The sequence below is a fragment of the Falco peregrinus genome, chromosome 1, assembly GCF_023634155.1.
Source record: "Falco peregrinus isolate bFalPer1 chromosome 1, bFalPer1.pri, whole genome shotgun sequence".
In the NCBI taxonomy this organism is placed as follows: domain Eukaryota; kingdom Metazoa; phylum Chordata; class Aves; order Falconiformes; family Falconidae; genus Falco; species Falco peregrinus.
Window position 1 is genome coordinate 118580823 of NC_073721.1, and position 21568 is coordinate 118602390.

Consider the following 21568-nt stretch of genomic DNA (forward strand, 5'->3'; position numbering starts at 1 on the left):
TGAGTCATTTGCCTTCCCTTCCTCTTAAAGCACAGACTTTCCTGGGGCCAAGCCAACACATGGCACTGCACAGAGGCGTGCCACATGAAGACCTAGCTCTTGCAATGACAAATCCTCCCCTATGGCATGACTGGTCTGCTGCACTACACCCCAGCCCTTGGCTTACTTAGGGTGTGAGCTCTTCATAGCGCAAGCCCTGCCTGTCTTCAGCTGTGTACAGTGCTTGTAAATCCATGGGGCGATAGCCAAAACAGCATCACCCTAGTCATAATGCAAATCTCTTATTTCTCTAGCACCCTCAGCTAGGCTCAGCCAACTTCCTCCTGTATTTTGGCCTCAAAAACACAGCTTATTTCTCATCTCAGGCACTGGTCCTGCTTTTGCAAACTCAGGTATGAAGGCCAGCAGAAACTGGCTCCCTGTGCAAGACCACATGTGAATATTGTGCCAGGTCCTAAACAGAGCAGCACCAGAAACACTGGACAACAACAAGCTGGAACAGAAACAGGGACAAACTCGAAGGGGTTTGCAGAAACCCCAAATTAAAGCAGACTGAGATGTCTGGCACGATGCATCAGGGAAGATGAAAAGAGTTAATCTGCATAGCCTGGCTGGACAGCACAACTTGACAGCTATAGCCTGGACTCGAAGATGAAAAACTGTACCCTGGTACAGGGAACTGGTATTAGAGGTAATGAGGTGGCACTACTTTAAACAACGAGAGCTATTTGAGCAATTAGGAATGGCGTGCAGTACCTGGTTTACTTATACCTAGACATAAATTTGTAGAGAAGGGAACCTGACCTTGTGCTGCCCCTACGTCCAGAGCAAACAGAGCAAGCACTTGCTGGGACTGTGCTATCCTAGGCATCACTGCATGTCCCACAGCGTCTTGCAGGGACATTATTTGCCCCAAATAGGACACAGATGTCTTCACAGATTCCTCCTTAGGATGGCTTCAGGTTGTATGTGGTAAGGCATTACAGGATACATGGGGGTGTTGCATTAAAGCTGGCAACACAGGTGCAAGGAGTACAGCTCCTGGAGCACACAATTCAGCTCTTCTCGAGAACCACGCTCCTTCCAACAGCACAGATGTGGTGTACCCAAACAGCCCAAACTTTGCTGGCCCCGAGGAGTGGGGGAACCTTATCAGATCAGCCTCTGATTTCCTTTACTTCCACAGCACAAGAAAATATGCAAAATAAGATGACATTTGGCTTCTTGCAGAGAACAGCAGATAATTTAGTCAGATTAAAGTACAGCCTGGTCTCCCACAGAGACGGTCTCTGCATGGCTGGGCAGCAGCCTGGCTCCACTGGAACGACGCTGCTCGAGCGCCTCTCTGTGGATCTGGGCTCCTCTTCCTCCCTCTCACATGCCTTCTCAATCCACTAACTGATTTTTTTCATTTTCTTTTACTTTTTTAGAATAGAGAGCCATATTGCTCCCATTATCCCCTGGTTGCACCTCTGAGTTCACTGAACTTGGCACTGAGCTAGGAGTTGGCCCAGCCAGAACTCCTACAGTTCCATCTTTTGATGGTGATATACATGATACCTCCCAAGGTCTTTCCATAGTTTCCAGCAGTAGAATAGCTCAAATTGTTTCAGGCCTGCAGCTGCCTAGTGCTCACGGAGTGACCGGGAGTGGAAGAACAGCTGGCAAGGGCATCATCTCTGGAATAAGCAATGAGGTGCCTCCGGTGCTCTCCAGAACGTGCTGTGGAGCTCAGCACACAGCTCCATCACCAACGCGTGTGTCAACACACTGATCATACCAATTTTTCTGCATCCTTTCAAAGAAGCAGGAAACAAATGGTCCCCTGCTGAATTCATGAGTAAAAACAAAGGCTCTTCATCAGCCTCCTGCAGCTGCTTGTTGTTTTCCTTTCTCTGTGGAGCCTGCCAGCTCCTGGTTATCTTGGCCAAGCACATGATTAGAGTTTTAGAGCAAATTCAAACTGCAAACAAATAAGCACATCTTGAGACAAATACACACAAACTGGTGGATGCACAGTACATCTAACTGCTTAGCAGATTCTGTCATGCCTCTTCTTCTGATGCGAGGCAAGCCCTACTCCTCTTCTGGATGGAAAACAGATGGGGTAGGATTAAGGACACAGATTCCCAAGCCCTTTACTTTTGCACAAAAAAGTAAGAGCTAGACCCAGTGCTGCTCAAGGGGCCACTATTAGTTGTGCTGGGTCTCTGCAGCATGGGAACCAATGTAGGAATAGGAATTCCTGCCCTGAGTAATCCCCTGTGCCCAATTATGACAGAAGATCCATTGTTTCTTAAAATACCACAGAAACAAAATAATTAAGTTGTTACTGCCACCACAGAAAGAATAGAAGAAAGGATCAAGGATTGTTCCTTGTTCACTTCAGGGCTGAACCAGATGGCTCCGTTTAAACAGGCATTGAAGGTGGTTTGAGCTAGCCTGCTTGACTTTGCACTGAAGCAGATGGCAAGTGCTCACACAACCCAGTATCAATATCTGTAACAATCAGCTGAGCTGTGAAGCTGTAATCTGTGGCAGATGGAAAATGACAGCACAAAAGGCTTTTCTAGGGCCCTCAAAGCCTTTCAAAAAGGTAGCAAATAGGAAGGTTTAATTCAAATAGCTTGTCCTTCTCCAGAGCAAACCAGGCATCTGAGACTGCAGAACAAGTGGAACGCTTCTCCCCTTTTCTACCTCCACAATGGACTGGCTGACTTTGTTTCCAGCGGAAGAGTTAAGACCTGTCATCAAAACTCAATCCAAAACAAGACAACTTGCTATGAAAAAGTGAAATAGGACCTTGACATGACACAGTGTCTACACGGCACAGTCTGTGCTGAGTCCCTGCCACCCTGCATTGATGCTTTGCTGAGCCTTTGTGAGAGTCACTTGGGTGAGACCTGGAAAAAATACAGCTCACCCATGCACACAGATTGCAGTGGTTGCTGGCAGATTTGTCAGATTCTTTGTGGATTAGGCAGTCATCCTGGAAGCATGATCAGCTGTAAGACGACTGAAGTTTTCTCATGGTTTTGATGCTCAAGAAAGCCTGTTTGCTGTGCTTGAGAATGAATATTTGGGGTCACCTCCCCTAAAGCTCCTCAGGTTCCAGGGGATCCCCGAATGCCTGAAGAGCGACAAAGATACCCAGTGCAAAATGCAGGTAGGCTGTCACCCTCCAAGTGGGTAATCAGACCCTGCAATTAACATCTAGATGCTGCCAGTCTCCCACAGGACCTGAAAACACCAACAAGTGAAAGACTGACCAGGGAGCCTGCATACTTTTTTGCCCCATCTGTCAAATATACAGAGCAAGTTACTAACTTAACACACTTCTGGAGTAAGAAACAAATACATGGATGCTTGGCCTTGTATCGTCCCTGCTAGTTCTTTGTCCTGTGTTGCCCATAGTAGGGATGCTTCAGCTTTTTACAGCCTTTGGCCAACATGCTGCCCATGCTCCTCACCCATCTTTGGCTCAGCACAGCCCTGACTTCTTCAGACCCCAACCCCCAGCTTCTGTCCTGCTTCTCTGCAACATCAGTTCTTGCCTCTAGCACCAGTTCTAGCCTGACCTTAACCCAGAGAGCTTGTCTGAACATTTCTAGGCTGCAATTCCTAAGCAGGCTTATGCCACAACTGCCTGCTTTGAAGGCAAAAGAAACAACTAGGCTGCAGAACAGCCTAGGTCAGGCCTGACACACTCCGCAGTGTCACTGCTGGTTGGCACCGCTATGCTCTGGGGGATGCCACCTTCCTGGGTGATTTGCTGCCTGGTCTGAAAAGACCAGGTCTCTTGCTAAACACAAGGATGATGCTGCCTGCCCATCTGGGTCAGAGCAGAAAATGAGACAAAATGGTGAGCCCCCACAACAGAAAGACAGTACATTAGAGTCTCATACAACGCCAGTCCTATGAAGAGCAAGAGACTTTTACTAGAGAAAAGGCTTTATTAAGGAGGGACATTGTAACATACCATATATACTGCTCTGATGCTCCAAGTCTCTGGGAGGACTCAGACCCAGCGCAAATACTTAGGTGTTGGGCCTGCCACCTTGCTGAGCCACCTTTCCTACCTCAAGACTCTTCCATCAGTAGTGTTTGTCTCTGATGAGGAGGTGCTTAACCCTGCTGAAACAGGCTGAGGGTTAAGCAAGGAGAGAGGCAGGGTGCAGATACTTGTGGCTGAGCAGTGGCAGGCAAGCAGCTACTTCGGATGACAAATTGCCCCTGGCTGGAAAGCAGCAGGATAGATTGGAATAGAGTTGCTGTCAAAATATCAGTGCTGGATTTGGGGTCTGCAGGACTGTGGTAGCGCAGAGCCTGACCCTCAGGATGCAAGGCTGACTACAGCTTCTTCTGTCCCTTTACTTTCTCTCTCTCCTTGTCCATGAGAGCTGCTTGTGCCTGCAGTCGACTCCAGTACTCAGGCAACTGCTCCCCAAGTCCCAGCAGGCTCTGCTGCCTAATGAGGGAGAAAAGGGTGGTTAAAAGCGTCGCAGCCATTCTCCCGGTGCTCAGACAACCTTAGCCTGGTTCCCCCAAGGGTCCCTGGGGCTCACTACAAATTAAGCAGTTCAGACTTCTTGTGTCCAAAGAAACTGAGATTCCCTCATGCCACTTAGCACTCAGGTTTACCGCTTTTGACAGCAATGACCTCCATATTTCTCTTTGCCTGTTAGCCTCTGTAAACACAGGTCTTGCTGCAGCTGTATTTGGTCTGCTCTGCCTTCAGCTCTCGGTACCCAGGGAGCAAGGTATCCCTGGAAGTGATGTCTCCCCAGTTTTTCTCATCTGAGGCAGACAAGAATCTCCTCTCCAGCTTTATAAGAAGGCAGGACAGAACTGGTGGCTGGTAGCATAGGATGAAACCTTTCCACACCCAACTAACCAAACGCCACCACAGGATTCACCCTGGAGGCAAGTCTTCCCTTAGGGGGAAGGCTACCAGGTGACATGTGCTGTAAGGTCATACCTGCACCCACTGTTCCAGTTCGAATTAGATAGTGAAGATGTAGTGAAAAGAACAAACAATACTGTTGACACAGATCTGGCTCCAGGTCCCCAAAAGAAAATAAAGGGAAAGGGTCACCCAATAAGAGATGTCACATTGCCATCTAGTGACGGCGTGGTCACAATGCATCAGCCTCACCAACCTCGGCCGGAGGGTACTGGGGACCTTCTCAAACCGAGAAACCTCCAGCACAAACCCACTTAAACATCACATCAACCCCGGAATGGAGGGGAGGAGCAAGGTACAAGGAGATCCCAGCTCTGCCTGGCTATGAGATCAAAAGGAAGACACAGACATGTAAGTGAGGATCACATTCCCTGACAAGCTTGCAAAATGTGTTGCACAAAAACACATTAGAACTAGCAAGCCCTCTACCTGGAATGACAAGCCTGCCCCAGGCATTCCAACTTACAGTTGTTAAGGTGTTCTAGGAAGGACAGAAGGGAGAGGAGGAAGGGTTCTGGGTGGCTGTCAGGAATCCAGCTACCTGAACATCAACATTACCCAGACATAAATCTGTCACAGCACACAGAAGAACCCAGGAGCTCCAGGGTGAGACCTCACATGAACCTCAGCAACACCACAACTTACAATAATGCAGGTGCACTTACCTACCAGGCAGAAGGAAATCCTTACCTATCACGTAAGTAAATGTTACATCTCTCAGTCCATGGCAGGTTCTGCAAAGATTTGAGAGGCAAATCTGATTCCTTCGGGAAAGCCTCCTTCAGTGGGTAGGAGTTGAAGTCAAAAAGGAAGATAGTGCTGTGACTGTCTCTGCTCTGTGCCAATGCACCTGCCAGCTGCTGCTTATCTCCTAGACAGAAACAAGAACCATGAGCATCAGGAATCATCCAACAAGAAGAACGATCAAGGATCAGTGCACAGCTGAATGCACACAGTGACTATATATCTAAGACCACTCCAGGGTGCTACCTACCCACCTCGAAGCAGCAAGCAGCAATTCACACTATCCACTACAAACACTGGCTGCCAGGGAGATGCTACAACATGAGAAGGTGGAGTACTGAAGCAGTAAACAATCTGCGATGTGGCAGTGTTCATCAGAGAAACTGTGCCATCCCAGGAGAAAACAAGGGCCTGAAACAGCAAGCTGACACTTAGAAATAGACATAAAAGAAGTGCAAAGCGTTTCCTGGAAAGAACATGGAACGACACTCAGGACTGCACATTTTCTTTGCCTTCCCAGTAGTCATAGAGCCACAGCAGGTCAAGAACAGGCCATGCAGGGGACTTGGGATGGACTTGCTGCAGGTTGGGATTGGAAAAGGGCAGCAAGGCAGGTTAGAAATGAACTAGATCCAGCCTTCTGCATGGCTGGCTCTGGCAAATGGCTTTCAGTCCTTTTCTCCCCATGCCTGAAATCTTTGAGGCCACTCGAAAGGTCTGCCTCAACTCGTGCTTGTAACTTCTCCTTACCATGATGCCCTCTCATGTCTGAGCCTGATGCCTGAAGCTTCGTGGCTGAACCCTCTCATTGCAGTTGGACCTGTCCATGTGCAGAGGGCCTCCAGTGCATGTCCCCCCGCAGCGGCCAATTAGAGGACATGGGTGCAAGGGGATACTAAGACCATGGAAGATAAATCCTTTGGGAGTGACCAGCTACATACAGACCTGCAACTGGTGCAGGAAGTTCCCATGCTAAAAATAGCTGGAGGCTGGGAAAGGATGTGAGGGCAGTACCATATGTGATTGCCCTGTTCTTTATCTTCTAGGCACCCAGTTACAGCCATCACTGCAAACAGGATGCTAGGCCAGAGGGACCCGTGTTCTCACCCCGTTCTTAAGAGAGCTGGCACTGATACTCACCGCACTGGGGTATGTCAGGACAGGCACCACTGCGCTGACAGCAAGATCCGGATCTTCAGGCCTGTAAAAACAGAGCCAGGCTTATGCCTCTGTTTCGTGGACGTGGCACGTACTGAGAGGCTGTGATAATGACAATAACAGTTTGTGGCACACGGGCTAGCATAAGGTTCCAGACAACCCCCTTCCCTGTGGGGACAGAGCTTGCCTCCTCCTGGGCAGGAACTATGTTGGAGATGTAAATCCCCTGCATGTCACAGAGGCATGAAACCATAGCCTTCAGACCAGCAGCTTCCCCAAAGTTGACCCTTATCCTCAAACCAAGGGGATAAACGAACATCAAGTTGATAGAAAGATGGTAAGAAATACTTATTCTGACTTCTAGGGGGAAGTTATTCTGGCAAGGGCACAAGAGAGAAGAAAAAAATTCCCCCGGGTACCTGGCAGAGACCCAGCTAGTTGGACGTCAGTTCTGGAGTAGTGCTACAAGCGCTTGTGTTCTGGTGCATAGAAGAACCCAGAAACACCCCTAATTCTGGCATAACCATTGGACTGTAGCACTGGAACTGACTCATAGCAAAACCACGTTTGCTGGTGACAGCAGCATGGCAGAGCTATCTGGGTAAAAGCCGTAGAAAGTTCTCTACTCCACAGAAATCTGGGGCTCTGTGCTGGACCTGACCACTACACCACATGGTTTCTTTGGCTGGGCTGAGGTCTGTCAGAGCCTGCCTCACCTGTCTGCCAGGAGCGTGATGCTGGACTTCCCAGCCCTGGGTGCTTTCACCAAATAGAAAGAGCTGTCTGTACATAGCACTAGAAGCTGCACAATGGGACAGGCAGGATCTGTACCAGGACAAGGCATCTCATCACTGGCTGTTACAGAACTCCGCAGGAAGTGGATACTATGGGTGACACGTTCCTCTAGAATGGCAGTCACAGACAGTGGGTATCCTGGGGAAAGAGGAGGAGGGGGGGAAGGAAAAAAAGGGGGGGAAAAAAAAAAAAAGAAAAAAACCAAGGACACCAGTTTAGGGAAAAAAGGGAACCAGCAATTTATCCAAGAAAAGCTTAGCTTGGACTGCTCAGGGACAGCAGCCACCAGAACAATTCTGACAGCTGAAGATTCCTCTGCCAGAAGAATCCCTACATCATGGCAGGATAACACTAGCAACTGATGGCAGCCTGGACCACAATACCACAACAGCCTCAAAGATGACCTGAGGGCACAGTGGCAAAGCAGTGGTGACTGTCACTGTCTCAAAGCCTCAGAGCAAGACTGTCATCAGCCCTCACTGCAGCAGGTCACAGCCCCTGCATTGCTGTGGATGGAAATGGTTCTGCAAGCGCTAGGGCAGTCCCGCTGTGTTGGCAACTTCTGGCCAAGCATCTGATAAACAAGCAAGTCCAAACTATTTTCAGACTTGCTTGTAAACTCACTGCTAGTCCCTTGTTCACACCAAACCAGAGCCTCAAACTCCTAAGGAAGGGAGCAATTTACCCACAGTGATCCCAATATACAATCCCAAAGGGCAAGCTCACCTAGGCGATTATCCCAAATAGTTATTGTTGCATCTTCACATGCCAGTGCCAGGTACCTGGAGCAGGAACTGACAGCTGAGCATGCAATTGGAGCTGCACAAGGCCACACAACATCAGGTTTCAGATCAGAGTCTAAAGAGAAGGACATGAAGAGACACAACTGTAAGAAGGCGCAGAGCATTCTCTTTCTTGATACTAACATTCAGTTTCCCAATAAAACACGCACCATTCTGCGGTCCCCTGCCAGAGTGGCTTCACTAAAAATACTGCCAGCCTGTGCAACATGAATCCCCACAATCCAAATGCCAGCCTAACCCACAAGATATGAGGTAGCTCTCCTCCCCTTTCCTCATTTCCCTGAATAATGAAGCTCTGTGTGAATGACAGCTGCTGGCCACTGAATACTCCCACTCCCCACAGAGTGCTCTGCTAAAGAAAGCAAGGCTTTCTTACCCACTTTCTCCTTGAGTGGACGGTTAAGTAAGTACAAGCAGAGATTGTGGCTTCCATCCCAGTGCACACTGATGCCAGCTGGAACATCTGGAACAGAGAAGGGGACAACAAAAGAGAAGAGACTGAGAACAAAGAAAGGAACAATCCAGGACACAAAAAACACCATTAGAAATCTCTCATTAGAGCTCTCACTGTTCCTTGATGGGGCTTACAGAAACTCTGTTCACACAGAAACTACACCAGAACAAACTCTCTCCTCATTCGTTACTTTTATCTTTCCTATGTGCCCCTTCATCTCTTTCTGTGGTTTTGGGAGGTGGGCGTTGTTGTTGGGTTTTTTTTTTAACTGCGGAGCTAAGTTTGTTTGACTCCATGCTGGTAACTGACTTATAAGTCTTAGGGCTGGCATTTTTATCCAGGCTTATGTACTTGGAGGTGGAATTTATATAGTGAACCCAAGCCTCAGCCATTGAGCTCTAACTGGAGCTCAATGTCATGCTACAACATGCTTCATAGGTTAAAAGTTTTTTGCCCATTTGGATTACCTGGCTGTACTTTCATTTCAGGTCCCACCTGTAGGATCCGGCTAGGCAGGAGAAAATGAAAAGTAGCATGTCTGAAAAAAAGGAAGAAAAATATGTAAAAGGCAGGCTTTGGTAAGTAAGCAGCACTGTGGCAAGACATGCAATGGCTCTAGCCTCCTGCCCTAAAGCCCTGGGAGGAAGGAGGCAAAGCTAAGACAGAAACTTCCATTTACACTCTAAAAGTGTATTGTTCTGATGCCTCATGGACTGAAATCCTGGTTGGTGCTCCCACTCACCTGGGGATCTCCTCCTTGCTCGCTGTCTCACCCTCAGCCTCCAGATAATCCCGATAAGTATTGCGGAAGACAGCTTCCTGCTGCTCCCACTGGGAATCCTTGATTAGGTGGTTGTACCCCAAGCCAAGCATGCTGCCATCATCCACTTTCTTCAAGGCATCCAAAGGGCTTTTGAAACTACTGCCTGCATTAGGAACACAAAGGGAGAAGGCAGAGCCCTGGAGGAGCAGACACCATGGAGTGCTCAGAGGCATTTTGACCATCCCTCCTTCAGGGTGGCATTGTCTTGAAAAGGGACACACTGCATCTTGTGGTACTTTCCATATCACTAGCTCATTTTCCAATATTTGAAGGCAGGGACTAGAACAAATCATCTGAGGACTCGGCTGACCATGCCTTACTGTGCCATTCTCCCTGACAAGTGTCCCAGCATAAGGTCTGCTCCCTCCTCATCCTCAGCATTTTCCTATAAATCACTCAGAGATACAAATTAGGGGTGCTGTCAGGTTGCTAGGGTTTAGGAAACAACCTTCTCCCTCTCCAGTGACAGCGAAGCCACGTGTGTACGACACCCACTTCAAGACACACTGAAGTATTTTGTGCTAACAAAGGTGACATGCAAGACTGTCAGGTAAGAAGCAACTTCCACTACAGGATTACATTTAACTATAAAGACAGGCCAGGAAGGGACCAGGGAGCACATTACTGGAATTTTCTGACCTGTTCTGTACGCGTAAGGGCCACGATTCCTTTGCCACCTGAAGGAGGCTGCAGGTTGCAAGTACAGAACCAGTTCTGACCTGTAATGGATTTGGGTGGCTTCACTTTCAGCAGCAGCACTGGGAGACTCAACTTTGCATTAGCTTTGTTTGCAGACACGGGAGACTCCTGCAACAGTAAAATGTCAGCCTGAGAACTGTGTCGTACCCTCCACTTTAAGTTTTTACCTGTTCATGGGAATCAAATGCTTCCTAAAGAATGTATATGCAAAGATTGGCGGACACTGCCTAGGAGATAATGGTTTTAGGCTCATTCTTCAGGCCAAAACACAGAAGTTTGAGGGAGGTCAGTACTTTTGCAGTATTACAAAGGAGGTCCTGCCTCCACACCTCCCGTCTTTGTGCCCTAAGTAACCTCCACTTCTGATTTTATTAACCTCTCTGAATTACTCTTGTTGCAGCACAGGGCTGGGTGCGGCACAGCAAGGCTCAGAATAATAAAAAAAGGGGGGCGGGGGAGGAGGGGGAAAAAAAAAGCAGGACTAGAGGCTGTAGAGTGCTGCTGCATACAAGAACCAGATCTTATTTCAGCAAGCCCAGCGAGGCAGGAAGTCACATATGTGCTTGGCTGGGAATAGAAAATCCTAACAGGAACCAGCACTGGTGTGTTCCCACCACCACCCCACTCCACACACATTGACACTTGCTAAACAGAAAAGGTCTGACTAAATAATCAACCCTGTCTAAGAAGGAAGAGTCTTGTAAACTTGGGTAGTTTACATGGAATCAGCAAAAAGGGAATGCCTGGGTGTTTGCTTTTGGCTTAGCTAAATTAAGCAGGAAGTAGCTCCCTCTTAAATGGCCAGGAATGTATTTGCTGGAGGAAGAGGGAAGAGTTATGAGGCAGGTATCACAGAAGGTTAGCTGGAGGTACTGGGCAGAAGGTGTCTGTCTATCGAGAGGTGAAATATAGCAGGGTAAAAGCAACGGAGGAGAGGATTAAGCACTGACTTAGCATCTAAAACTCCTAAACACAGCTCAGGTTCATTGAGGCAAGTTACCATCTCTGCAGAACCATCTCCATGCAGCTCCAGACTTTTCTGCCAAAGAACCAGAGGTGACAGTGGTTAGTGCAAACAGGCAGAGACCCTGCCCTGCCCAGGCAGGTTCAGCCATGACTCCACCAGGCTCCTCTTGTAGGTTATCTAAAACACAAACCCTCGTTCAGGACCAGACTCCTAAGTGGAGGTATCAGGCCTGATTCCCACTCATCTTCACCTTCCCCCAGTAACATAAGGGAGAAACCCTGTGGGAATAACCTTACACAGGGCCTCCACAGATGGGGCAATACTGCTTGGAAAGGAGCTGCCAGTTTCAGGGAGGGGCAGCAGGAACACTAGCCCTGGGATCAAGGGAACCTCACTGGAAGGCCTGTCTCGGGAGACTGAACATGTCCCAATAACACAAAGGCCTTATGAAATGTGGGATGGGCTGCTGTAGAGACACATACTCCATCCCCCTGAGCCGACAGACTTGTTCAGCCTGTATCTTGCTGCCACTGTCTGCAGGAGCAAGGCTTGGGGAAAGACCTGTAGGCAAAAGGACATTAAAAAAAAAAAAAAAAAAGCACAGCGGGAGATGGAACTGTTTTGTACCGCAGATGTCCAGCTTGACCTCCTCTCCCTGCAAGCCAGCCCTGCTGCAGCTCCTGGGCTCTTTTCCATCTCCTTCAGCCAGGAATCCTTAGGCAATCGGTAGATCTCCAGCCAAGCTTTTGTGCTGTCTGCATTGGGAAACCATGTTGAGCAATTGGAAATGAGGAGAAAAGGTCTGTCAAGCAAGCAGCTTCTGTTATCTTATATTCTTAAAAGAAGATCTGGATAATTTTTGAGATATAAAATCCCTGTGAACTCCATGCAGCCCACCTCTCCTCCCACTTAAGGCTTGACATGCTTGACTGAGACCAACATCTGAGCCTCCAGCTCAAGTCCTCAGGGTCCCACATCCACCAAAGGAATTCCATGAAGCGACTCAGTCAAAGATTTGACTTGTAGCCTCTGAGATAAAGTAGAAAGTGAGACATGGTCTCACACTGGTTCTCTGTGGATGCTACATATCTCATTCTCAGCATATGTCCAGGCAGATAACACCAAACACAAGTCCAGAAAAACTGCTACCAGAAAATGGATTAATATAGACAGCTGCTATGAAACAGAAGAATGTTGTAGCAAGGAGTTTGCTGCAGTGTTTTTAGAGACTGTCTCTGTGCTCTCTGGCTTATGTCTGCAGAGAAAACTCTTCAGGTCTACACATTTCCAATGTAAAACTGAGCCTTAGCAAAGCAGAGGAAGAACTGAGTTTGGTACTTCTGGAGAGAAGTGGGAAACCTGCTTTTGCCAAGCCTTCTGGGAGCTGGGAACTACACTGACCAGCTCCCGAGAGCTCACTTTTAGAACCAGTCCTGATCCACACAAACCTTTTGGAGAGGACAGGAACTGGCAAGAGCAGATCTCTAAGCTGGAAAAAGGACTGGGAGGGTTAGGAATGAGATCTCAGGCAACACAGAACACTTGGAATATTTTAGAAGAATGGCTGCTGGCCGTTCTGCTAGAACACAACAGCCATCACCCAACACACCATGTTCCTGCACTTGCCTTGCAGCAGGACTCCCGTGTAATCACCTCCCGGGGACACCACCACCTCCACACAAGTACTTTGCTTGCTGATATCCTCCTACCAAAGAAAAACAGGCTGGCATCAAAGCAAGATCACCAATTCAGACAGCTCCATGGCCTTATGCAGCTGTCAACATGGCAAAGGCCAGACAGATTTTTGGAAGAACAGGAATAAATATCGGTCAGCACCCTCGGAGCGCTGCTGCCCATGACAGAAATTCTTGAGGGCAGTTAGTACTCCTCGTGATTGATTACTTACCAGCCTGTGCCCAGTGTCTATGGAATTAACTCAGTACATACCACTTCATTTAGGATTTTAATGAGTAGGAAGCTTTCCTTGTGAAAGCAGAAGAGCCAGACAAGCCCTGCAATAGAAACACAAAGTAGCAGCAGGAGGAGGAGAAAAGTGAGCAGATTGTAGCCATGCTCTAAGGAGATGGCTGTTAGAACACCTGCATGAGAATTAATGGGACTACATTTTTTCCTGGGCTCAAGGAAGAATATCCCATCGTTTCCAGCACTAAACTTTTGCTGGCTTCCTTATGCCAGCACCAGCAAACATTCAATTGTACATAGAGAAGGATAAGCCAGTTTGAAAGGTATCTCCACCAGAACTGATAGGGTTCTTATGAATCAACAAGCTAACCTATTTAACCACAGGGCTGTGCAACTACAGGTGCAGAAACAAAGCATGGGTAGGGGGGGTCTTACCAAGCAATGGTTCTTTCTATCCAGTCCAAGGTATTCCTAAAATTTACTGCACTTCACCCTCAGCTCTGCATCTGCTGTGCCAGAGAGGACATCAAACCCACACCCTCTACTAATCACAAGGCCCTAGGGCTACCCTCTCACCCTACAACCTGTTATCTGACATCCTCTTTGCAGGGCTTTCTAGGAAAGCTCTCAGCCATTCTAATGTTCCTCCTGATTTAGCACTCTTCCATAACGCAGCTGCCATCTCCTCAGCTCCAGAGCACAGCTATCCCCAGCTAGGTCAAGGAAAGCCACATCACACTAACCCATTTCATCCACAGCAAGCAGGATGTGGCGCTCATTCCCCAAATCCGAGGCATGGATGGCACAAATCTCTGTCTTGACCGCATCCCAAGCACAGACTTCCTTACAGTCAGACATCTCGAAGGCAGCCAGACCCACGGACAGACCAACAAAGATGTATTTTCCAGACACTGCAAGGCAACTGGCTTTTCCTGTTACCTACCAAGAAAAGAAAAAGAGGAGTGTACCCCCAACTGCTCCTCCAGTAGGGATTACATCAGCCATACAAGCAACATACCCCTAGCCTTTTACTAGCAGGAAATTATTCTACAGGGAAAAAAAATATTTGTATGAGCTTTCATCAGAAGAACAGGGGAGAGACTCATCTGTCACAGAGATTGCTCTGTGTTGGGAGTGAAAAAGGCTTCTCCCACCTTTTCCCTCCTGATAAACAGAAGGGGTTTTAAAGACCAAGAAGAACTCAGGGGCACTCAGCCCTCTCACTGCTAACACAGAGCTGCAATGGGACACTGGGGTCCTCCAAGCAGTGACAGAACACCAGCGGAAGCCAGCACATCCTCCTGCATATCTCCATGTAACGATGGGGAAGGCAGTGCTGCCCTTCTGCTCCCAGTGCTCCCATCGTGGTATTCACCATTAACACAGAGCTGAGTTTGCCCATTTATATGCTACTGACTAATTAGCTTCTCCTTAGCAAACAAGGGTGGAGCTAGCGTGAGAAGCAGGTGAATTTAGTGCTGTTTAATATCTGCTTCTCTCTTTTCAGAGGTGTGATAGATGGGTGGGAATCAGAACCTGTCAGACAAGCTTAGAAGCTGCAGCCTTTTGAAGTGAAGCAGTGAGATGGTGGTGGATTCTGAGAAAGGTGATGAACAGAAGAGTGTAAAATCAACTGAATGGATATTCTCTAGAAAAACTGCTACAGTAATTAGCGCTGTCTCTGCTGTGAGGGTCTTTGTACCTGGAACTCCGCCGTAGGAAAGCATTTTGTGGGCTGGACCTTTAGGTTTTGCGCTTCTTGGAGCATCTCCCTTTTTTCAATGATTGCCATAGCATTCTCAAACACCAGCATCACCAGTTTGTTCATCATCCTGAAGGGCTGAGGCAACACATCACGCTTTCGATCGGGATCCTGCAGGAAGAAATCTTCCTCATCATCCTTTGGCCAGTCCTTCTCAGATGGTGGAGGAATCTCCAGGGGATGCTTCGGGATGTACACAGCCATGGTTCTGCCCTGCCGGATACAAACCACACCACAGGTGCAGGAATCACTGTAGGTGCAGAATAATGAAGAACCGTGCAATATCTGCTGTAATGAGGTAATGGGGGGAAAGATGATTAATGACCTCTAAGAGGGAAGGGGGGTTCCTTTCAGCGTAGACAGGCATATAGCTCGTTTGTGCTGGCTGCATTGCCCCCGTTACAGGCTGCCCCAGAAACGGAGTGTCAAAGCCTGAGCACCAGACTGTGTAACAATTATGACTGACCATTAGCCAGCTCTTCATTAAAAGACTTACTCGGCCTGGATAAAACCCCAACAATTAATTCGGAAAGCGGTTGGCGTCTCTGGAAGTTCTGAGCTTTATTCCCAAGCCACCGGGTGCTTTCGGGGTTCTCCCCTCTGCGCCGGGCCCGCACCGCTCCCACCCCGCACCGCAGCCGCGGGGCCAGGCCGCGCCGCTCCAGCCCCCCGAGCGGAACCGCCGGCGGCCGTTACCGGTCAGCTGCGCCCGGGGGGCGCCTTTGGCGGGAACACCCGCCCCGCTGTTGACGGTCGCCGTGGCAACGGCGCGGCGCGGCCCGGGCGGAAGCGCGCACCGGAGCGGAGGGTTCCCCCGTGGGGCGGGACGGGGGCGGGGCGGCCCCTGCACACCTCCCGCACACCTCCCGCACACCTCCCGCACACCTCCCGCACACCTCCCGCACACCTCCCGCACACCTCCCGCGGCTGCTGCCCTTCCGCCGCCGCCATGGAGGGCTTCGTGGACTTCACCAACCGCAGCCAGGGCCGCGACCAGCTCTTCCGGTGAGTGCGGAGCCGGCCGCCGGCCCGGGGGCTCAGCCCGCCCGGCAGCGGCCCGGTGGGGCACCCCCGCGGGCCCAGCGGCGCCGTGGGCCGGAGCATCCCCGCGGCCCCTGCGGGTGCTGGGGCCCTCGGTCAGCCCCCGCCGCCGTCGGGCTGCCTGTCTCCGGCAGGAGAGCTGCCGGTAGTCCCCCCGCGGCGGACCCAGGCTCCGGGCGGGCCTCGGCCCCTCCTGGCCGGCCCCCCGCCGCCCCCTGCCCCCGCCGCCCCTGTCGTGGGGATCCTCGCCCCGGCACGGCCGGGGGACCAGAGGGGTGGCCTTCAGCTCGGGAACAAGCACTGCCCTCCTGCTGCCATTCCTGCCGATTGTCCGTGTTTCACCTGTGTGCCGTTTTCCTCGTTTTTTCCATTCCAGAGCCACTCAGTACACATGCATGTTGCTTAGCTATTTAATAGAGCATAAGGCTGGTAAAGAGAAGCTGGTAATGAAACTCAAGCAGTTGGAATCTAGCATGAGCTCTGGCCGGAAAAGTAAGTACCTGGTGTGTAGAGGGATAAGTCCTTCTTTACTTGCTCCTTCCAGCAAAACAGCTCCTGGCCTTGCGTTTTCTGTAATTAACTTGCCTTGAGCCACAAACCCTCTTTTAAGTATATTCACCAAATTGTCAACAGACCTTATCCCTGCCTTGACTTGCCAGGCTAAATAGGGCCAAACACGCTTTTATTACTTCCTCGGCCTCCTCTCCGGTCAGGCGACTTGAGTAATCAATGGGAGAACTAGAGAAATAAGTTAAGAGTCAGCTGTTGCTGCAGAGATCAAGTTGTCATCGCTGTTCAAGGACAGAGTTATATGACGCAAGGCTGGCTCACTGCACTCTCATTAGTCCTTCCAGCTAATGGGTTGAGATGGCCTAATGCTAAATATCATCATCCCAATAAAGTGACCTCTGAAGGACCATCCTTCAGTATGGCTTTTTATATCCTACTTTGCATATTAATTTTCTTTAGCATTTATACCATACTAAATCATAGACGCTTCTGTACTTTTCTCCTAATCTAACCGTTTGCATCACTTCATCTGTGTCACAGTTGCATCCATTATTGTTACACGATTGCAGTGGTTGTGTTGCTTGCTTTCAGGTTGATCTTACACCTACTTATCAATTGCTTGATCCTGGAACAACTTCAATATATGAGGCAAATACTCTGGTTTAATGTATTACCATGGTTTTGTTCTATTACTCCAGTTAGCTCCAGAGTATGGTAATTTCTGGCAGAGAGGCCAGCTGGTTTATCAGCACAGTTGTAATTCTCTTGCTTCTGCTAAACAAATCACTAATAGACGTCAGGCCTAAATTCAGGACTCTTGCAGTTCCACTAAGCTCAGATGCTGCCAACATCTGTCACTGTGACAGTGCGGCAGGTTATGAAAAGTATTTTGCATAATATTGTATTAACATTCATGGAGCAAAACCTAAACTGTGCAGCAGGTGAAATCAGGCTTGCCATATATTATAGCTTGAAACAGAATACACTGTTCCTGTTTGCAAGGAGCTGCATGTACCTCTGACAAATTCATGGCTGAGGAAGGACTTGGGTCTCAGTGTGCTTGGTGCATGAATCACCAGCTTTCACAGAAGCTTAGGAAAGTTGTAGCTCGTGGTTGCAACAGGGCTAGTGCAGCAACATCTCCTGTCCACAGGGTTAGGGGAAATCCAGTGAAGTATACAGCTGAAATTAGAGGCTCTGTTTGTGTCACCCTTTGACACTGGAATACCACACTCGTTCAGAGCCATGGGTGGTGTTGGTCCAGAGGGCACCCAGGCGCTGAGAACAGAACAGCAGGAGAAGGCTGCAAGTCCTGGCTATTGACAAGATTTGTGTGTGTGTCATGGGCTGGTGCAGGACAGAACTGAGATGTTTATATGCCTTTCCTCACTAATACTAGCTTCTCATGAGAAGAAAATACTTAAGCATACAAATGCCCAAAGCTCGCCAAGATTTTTAAAAGTACATGTGGACAGTGACATGCCAAGTTGCCCTGCGTAGGGCTGTGTCTCTTCTGTAAAGGCCACACTGTGCTAACCTTTGTGGGGTTTCTTGCAGTGTTCAGACTGGGCAACATGGTACATGCCTTGGTAGCAGCCAGGAGAACTACACAGCTGCCAGATGCGGTTCCTCGCTTCTGCCTTACAGCCTCCAACCTGACCCGTGCCATCTACTTCGTCTGCGATGCAGTCCTGTGGTTCAAGAGCGTTGGGCTTCAACCTGACATCGATAAGGCAAAGTGGCGGAATTGGGCTACCAAGTGTTACTACTTTTCACTCCTGATGAATCTAGCCAGGGACTGGTATGAGATCTCCTGGAGGCTGGAACAAGCTGTACAGGAAGAAAAGATAAAGGAGAATTCCTTCTGGGACGAACACAGTCAGGAACGAAACTGTGCAAAATGTGATAGTTTGCACGGTTTTCTCCTCCTGCTATTTCAGATACTGAAAAGACATCCTCCTTTGCTGCTAGACTTGGTGAAGAATCTCTGTGATCTCTCAGGTCCTTTGGATACGCTAGGGATCTACAAGACCAACCCAGGAGTGATTGGTTTCTGTGGCGTCATCTCCTCCCTTGTGGGGATCCTCATGTTAGCAAGCCCACATCTGAAGCTGAAACAATGACATAACAGGAGCTGCACAGTATGCAGCCAGCCAACAGCTTTGATCCTCTGATAGGTTTTTATCCTCCATATGGCACTTTCAAAATGAACATGTCTTACAGTAACCTCAAGATTAATTTTGTCCTCTGGATAAGTGAATTCTACCCTTTTCCCTTCCCTGTGTCTTCACAGATGAGTTTGGTGCTATGACACGCTCCCTGATGGAGCGCAGGTGGGAGAAGACAGAGTAGTATTTCACAAACAGGAACAGGACTTGAAACATGGCTGCTAGATAAGGAAATACTGACGTTCCTATATTTTAATACAGGGTTGTGAAATAGCTGCATAGAAAACTATAACAGGTATATGACTCATAAATAATCATGTTTACACTGGGAAGCTGGAATTCACCAATTCAAGGTTCCTACAGCCAGATTTTCTATAGTGGGCTCAGGCAACTTAGGAACTGCAGGTAAAATGGCCTGAAGCCAAGTACGAGTATTCTGATGGGTTTGAGTTGATGACTCCTGTTATCTGTAGGCAGTGGTTTGAATGCAGTGTGATGGTAACCGAAGAGTGGTGTGAACTGACCTCCCGATGACCTCTGTAGTGCACTGGTGATGCTGGATCTGTAATCTAGGGAGCGCCAACTTGTGTCCCAGGAAATCAGCACTTTCTTCTTTTCCTTTAATAATGTGAGCCAAGGGCTGTTGACCACCGGCTCTGACTTTTCCAGCGGGCTATGGCTGAGGAGTTCGGTGAAGGACAGTGTGTGGGAGAAGCTTGTCTGAGTGCTGATGATGCTGTGATTTGTAGGGAACTAGGTTTCCAAAGCTGTGAATCTGGAACCACTCACAAGCATTAAATTTCCCATTATACATGCACCTTAACTCCCAAACCCCTGTGATTCCAAGTGCAACAGTTTTCCATTAATCATATGGTGATAAGGAGCTTGTTTTGCTGTTTTAATTTTACATTAAAAAATCCAGTATAATAAGGAGCTTTAGAACCTGCAGTTAAGGAGAGAAGCCTGGCTTAGAGCTCGTTGAGTCAGAAAAACTGCAAGGGTGTGTTTCTGGTTGTGTAAGCTCTGGGAAGGAAGGGAATGGAGTTGATCGTGATGATATCGGAATCCCCTGTGAGAAGAAAAGCTGGATTTGGGCATTCGTGATTTATATTTTCCTCTCTGGTTCTCCCTATCCTCCCACCTCATGACCACGAGATTTTTTGCATGTTCCCTCACGGGTTGAATGAGTTCTACTATTTGAAAATGCCTTATATTTGCCCTGCAACTGCATTATTGTTCATCGCTTATCTTGCTAGGAATGATTGCCTGGCAGCGTAATCTAAGTTAAAGGAGAAATGCTGCATCGAGCTGTCTAACATGTCATGCAGTTGCTCCTGACTTTGCGGAGTACCAGTTCTGACAACATCTGAGAAAAATTTGCACATTATACAGGAGATAAAATTACCAATTTTTCTCCATCAGAGCTGGGCCTGTGTGTTCTGCTACTTTCTGGTGCAAGGGCTCCTTGTTTAATCTGTGAGTAGATGTGTACAGATACTACTCTAACCTTGACCAGGGTACTCGTTATTTATGGTGCTGTCTGGAAACAGAAATTAAAAGGTGCTGATCTCCTTCATTAAAAGGCAAAGGCTATGGAATTGAGTAGGCATGGTAAGGCACTGCCGCAGTTTATCTTAAGTCATTGTGGTCAGGCTTGAAATTACTTCCAGTTTGAATCTGAAGTGTTAGCCTGCCAATGAAGTGTTTAAACAAAAAAGACGTTGCTGAGCAGGGTAATTAAGTGCGCTTGAAGACCAAGTGTGGCCTACAGCAGCTCTTCTTTTTAATATGGAAATAAATACCACTAAAAGTGTAGAGTGTACTGGCAATTGAGACCATAATGGAGCATTATATGGGATTGTTGTCTTCAAGAGCTTCCTCGACTTTTTAACAATGGAATTTTTTTGTTTCTTTACTCCATTTGTCTTTGAGCTCCCGGCAATGCGCAGCCCATCCCTCCCTTGGTCAGATTTGATCATTATCCCAGTGTGTGGCAACCCCTGTAAGGAAAGAAGAGGAGCGCTGATGATCTGGCAGGGGAGGTTTAGCCATCTTTTCTCTACAGAATTTCATCTTGCAAAAACTATGTTTTGAATTCCTTTCAGGGATGCTCTCAGATACAAAATACTTCTTTCACTGGTTTGCAAAATGATTTCTCATTTTCTCTTGTATGTTGTGGGTAAAGGGAAATGGATTAATATAGTGATGTGGCCCCTAGTCAGCTACACCTCCCTGTGCCCTGAGGGGGGAGGAGGGTGGGTTTTCCCTTGTGCCAGGCAAACACTATGCAAGGCCATGAGCCAGGCTTTGATGTTTCTCCTGTAGGGACTAGTGTGGATTAGCAAGTACAGGCTTAATGCGGGAGGTGGGGCAGTGAATTTTCAGCCTGTCTCAGCCTTACCTGTCCCATTCTACATGATGTGTGTTGGAACATACAGGAGTAACTCTTCTTACTGGATGTTGAGCACTAATACTTGCCTTCTGCTCACCAGCCGGAGGCTAGCAATTTAATGTATCTTAATGTAATGTGACTGAAGCCATAGAATCATAATCATATGGAGAAAATCCTTTTAGTGCCTTTTTTCTTTTAATATCTGTTTCTAATACAGCAGTTAGAATAAGGACAGCTGTTTGAACACAAGCAATAAACTGAGATAAGTGTGACACCGTGTCTGTGTGTGTAACTTGGAAGATGGTGTAAAGAAATGCTGAAGGAGGAATCCTCCCTCCCATCTCTGAATTTTATGAAGGATGATAC

The 21568-nt window shown here is 48.2% G+C and overlaps 2 protein-coding genes across 5 annotated transcripts; one reads left to right on the top strand and one right to left on the bottom strand.

The window, feature by feature from the left end:
• Positions 1–3953: 3953 nt before the first annotated feature.
• WDR93 (WD repeat domain 93) lies at positions 3954–15836 on the bottom strand. 4 transcript variants are annotated; one of them, XM_027785252.2, is made up of 17 exons: positions 15588–15825; positions 15032–15304; positions 14073–14268; positions 13354–13418; positions 13033–13111; positions 12034–12161; positions 11440–11478; positions 10460–10547; positions 9660–9843; positions 9385–9455; positions 8840–8926; positions 8387–8518; positions 7582–7798; positions 6848–6908; positions 5962–6118; positions 5654–5834; positions 3954–4468 (listed from the first exon to the last, which is right to left on the bottom strand). In XM_027785252.2, exons 2-17 carry the CDS (start codon positions 15293–15295, stop codon positions 4351–4353), a joined length of 2067 nt encoding a protein of 688 aa, XP_027641053.2. In that variant the 5' UTR covers positions 15296–15304; positions 15588–15825; the 3' UTR covers positions 3954–4350. The 4 variants fall into 4 exon arrangements, with proteins under 4 accessions (XP_027641053.2, XP_027641054.2, XP_055667858.1 ...); XM_027785253.2 differs by lacking the exon at positions 3954–4468 and having other exon boundaries at positions 5701–5834; positions 5958–6118; positions 15588–15828; XM_055811883.1 differs by lacking the exons at positions 3954–4468; positions 5654–5834; positions 5962–6118; ... (4 more) ...; positions 9385–9455; positions 10460–10547 and having other exon boundaries at positions 9682–9843; positions 15588–15835.
• A 157-nt stretch (positions 15837–15993) lies between these two features.
• On the top strand, positions 15994–21474 carry PEX11A (peroxisomal biogenesis factor 11 alpha). The gene is made up of 3 exons (XM_055811921.1): positions 15994–16096; positions 16509–16624; positions 18200–21474. The coding sequence occupies exons 1-3, from the start codon at positions 16041–16043 to the stop codon at positions 18763–18765; spliced, it is 738 nt and encodes a 245-aa protein (XP_055667896.1). The 5' UTR covers positions 15994–16040; the 3' UTR covers positions 18766–21474.
• Positions 21475–21568: the final 94 nt, after the last annotated feature.

Excerpts from the sequence above, each read along its gene's own strand:
- WDR93 (XM_027785252.2), bottom strand. The coding sequence starts at position 15,295 with ATGGCTGTGTACATCCCGAAGCATCCCCTGGAGATTCCTCCACCATCT. Across the intron at positions 12,162-13,032 it reads CACGGGAGTCCTGCTGCAAG|ACAGCACAAAAGCTTGGCTG; the intron begins GCAAGTGCAGGA and ends TTCCCAATGCAG. Across the intron at positions 8,519-8,839 it reads TCCACTCAAGGAGAAAGTGG|ACTCTGATCTGAAACCTGAT; the intron begins GTAAGAAAGCCT and ends CCTTCTCTTTAG.
- PEX11A (XM_055811921.1), top strand. The coding sequence starts at position 16,041 with ATGGAGGGCTTCGTGGACTTCACCAACCGCAGCCAGGGCCGCGACCAG. Across the intron at positions 16,097-16,508 it reads GGCCGCGACCAGCTCTTCCG|AGCCACTCAGTACACATGCA; the intron begins GTGAGTGCGGAG and ends TTTCCATTCCAG. Across the intron at positions 16,625-18,199 it reads CATGAGCTCTGGCCGGAAAA|TGTTCAGACTGGGCAACATG; the intron begins GTAAGTACCTGG and ends GGTTTCTTGCAG.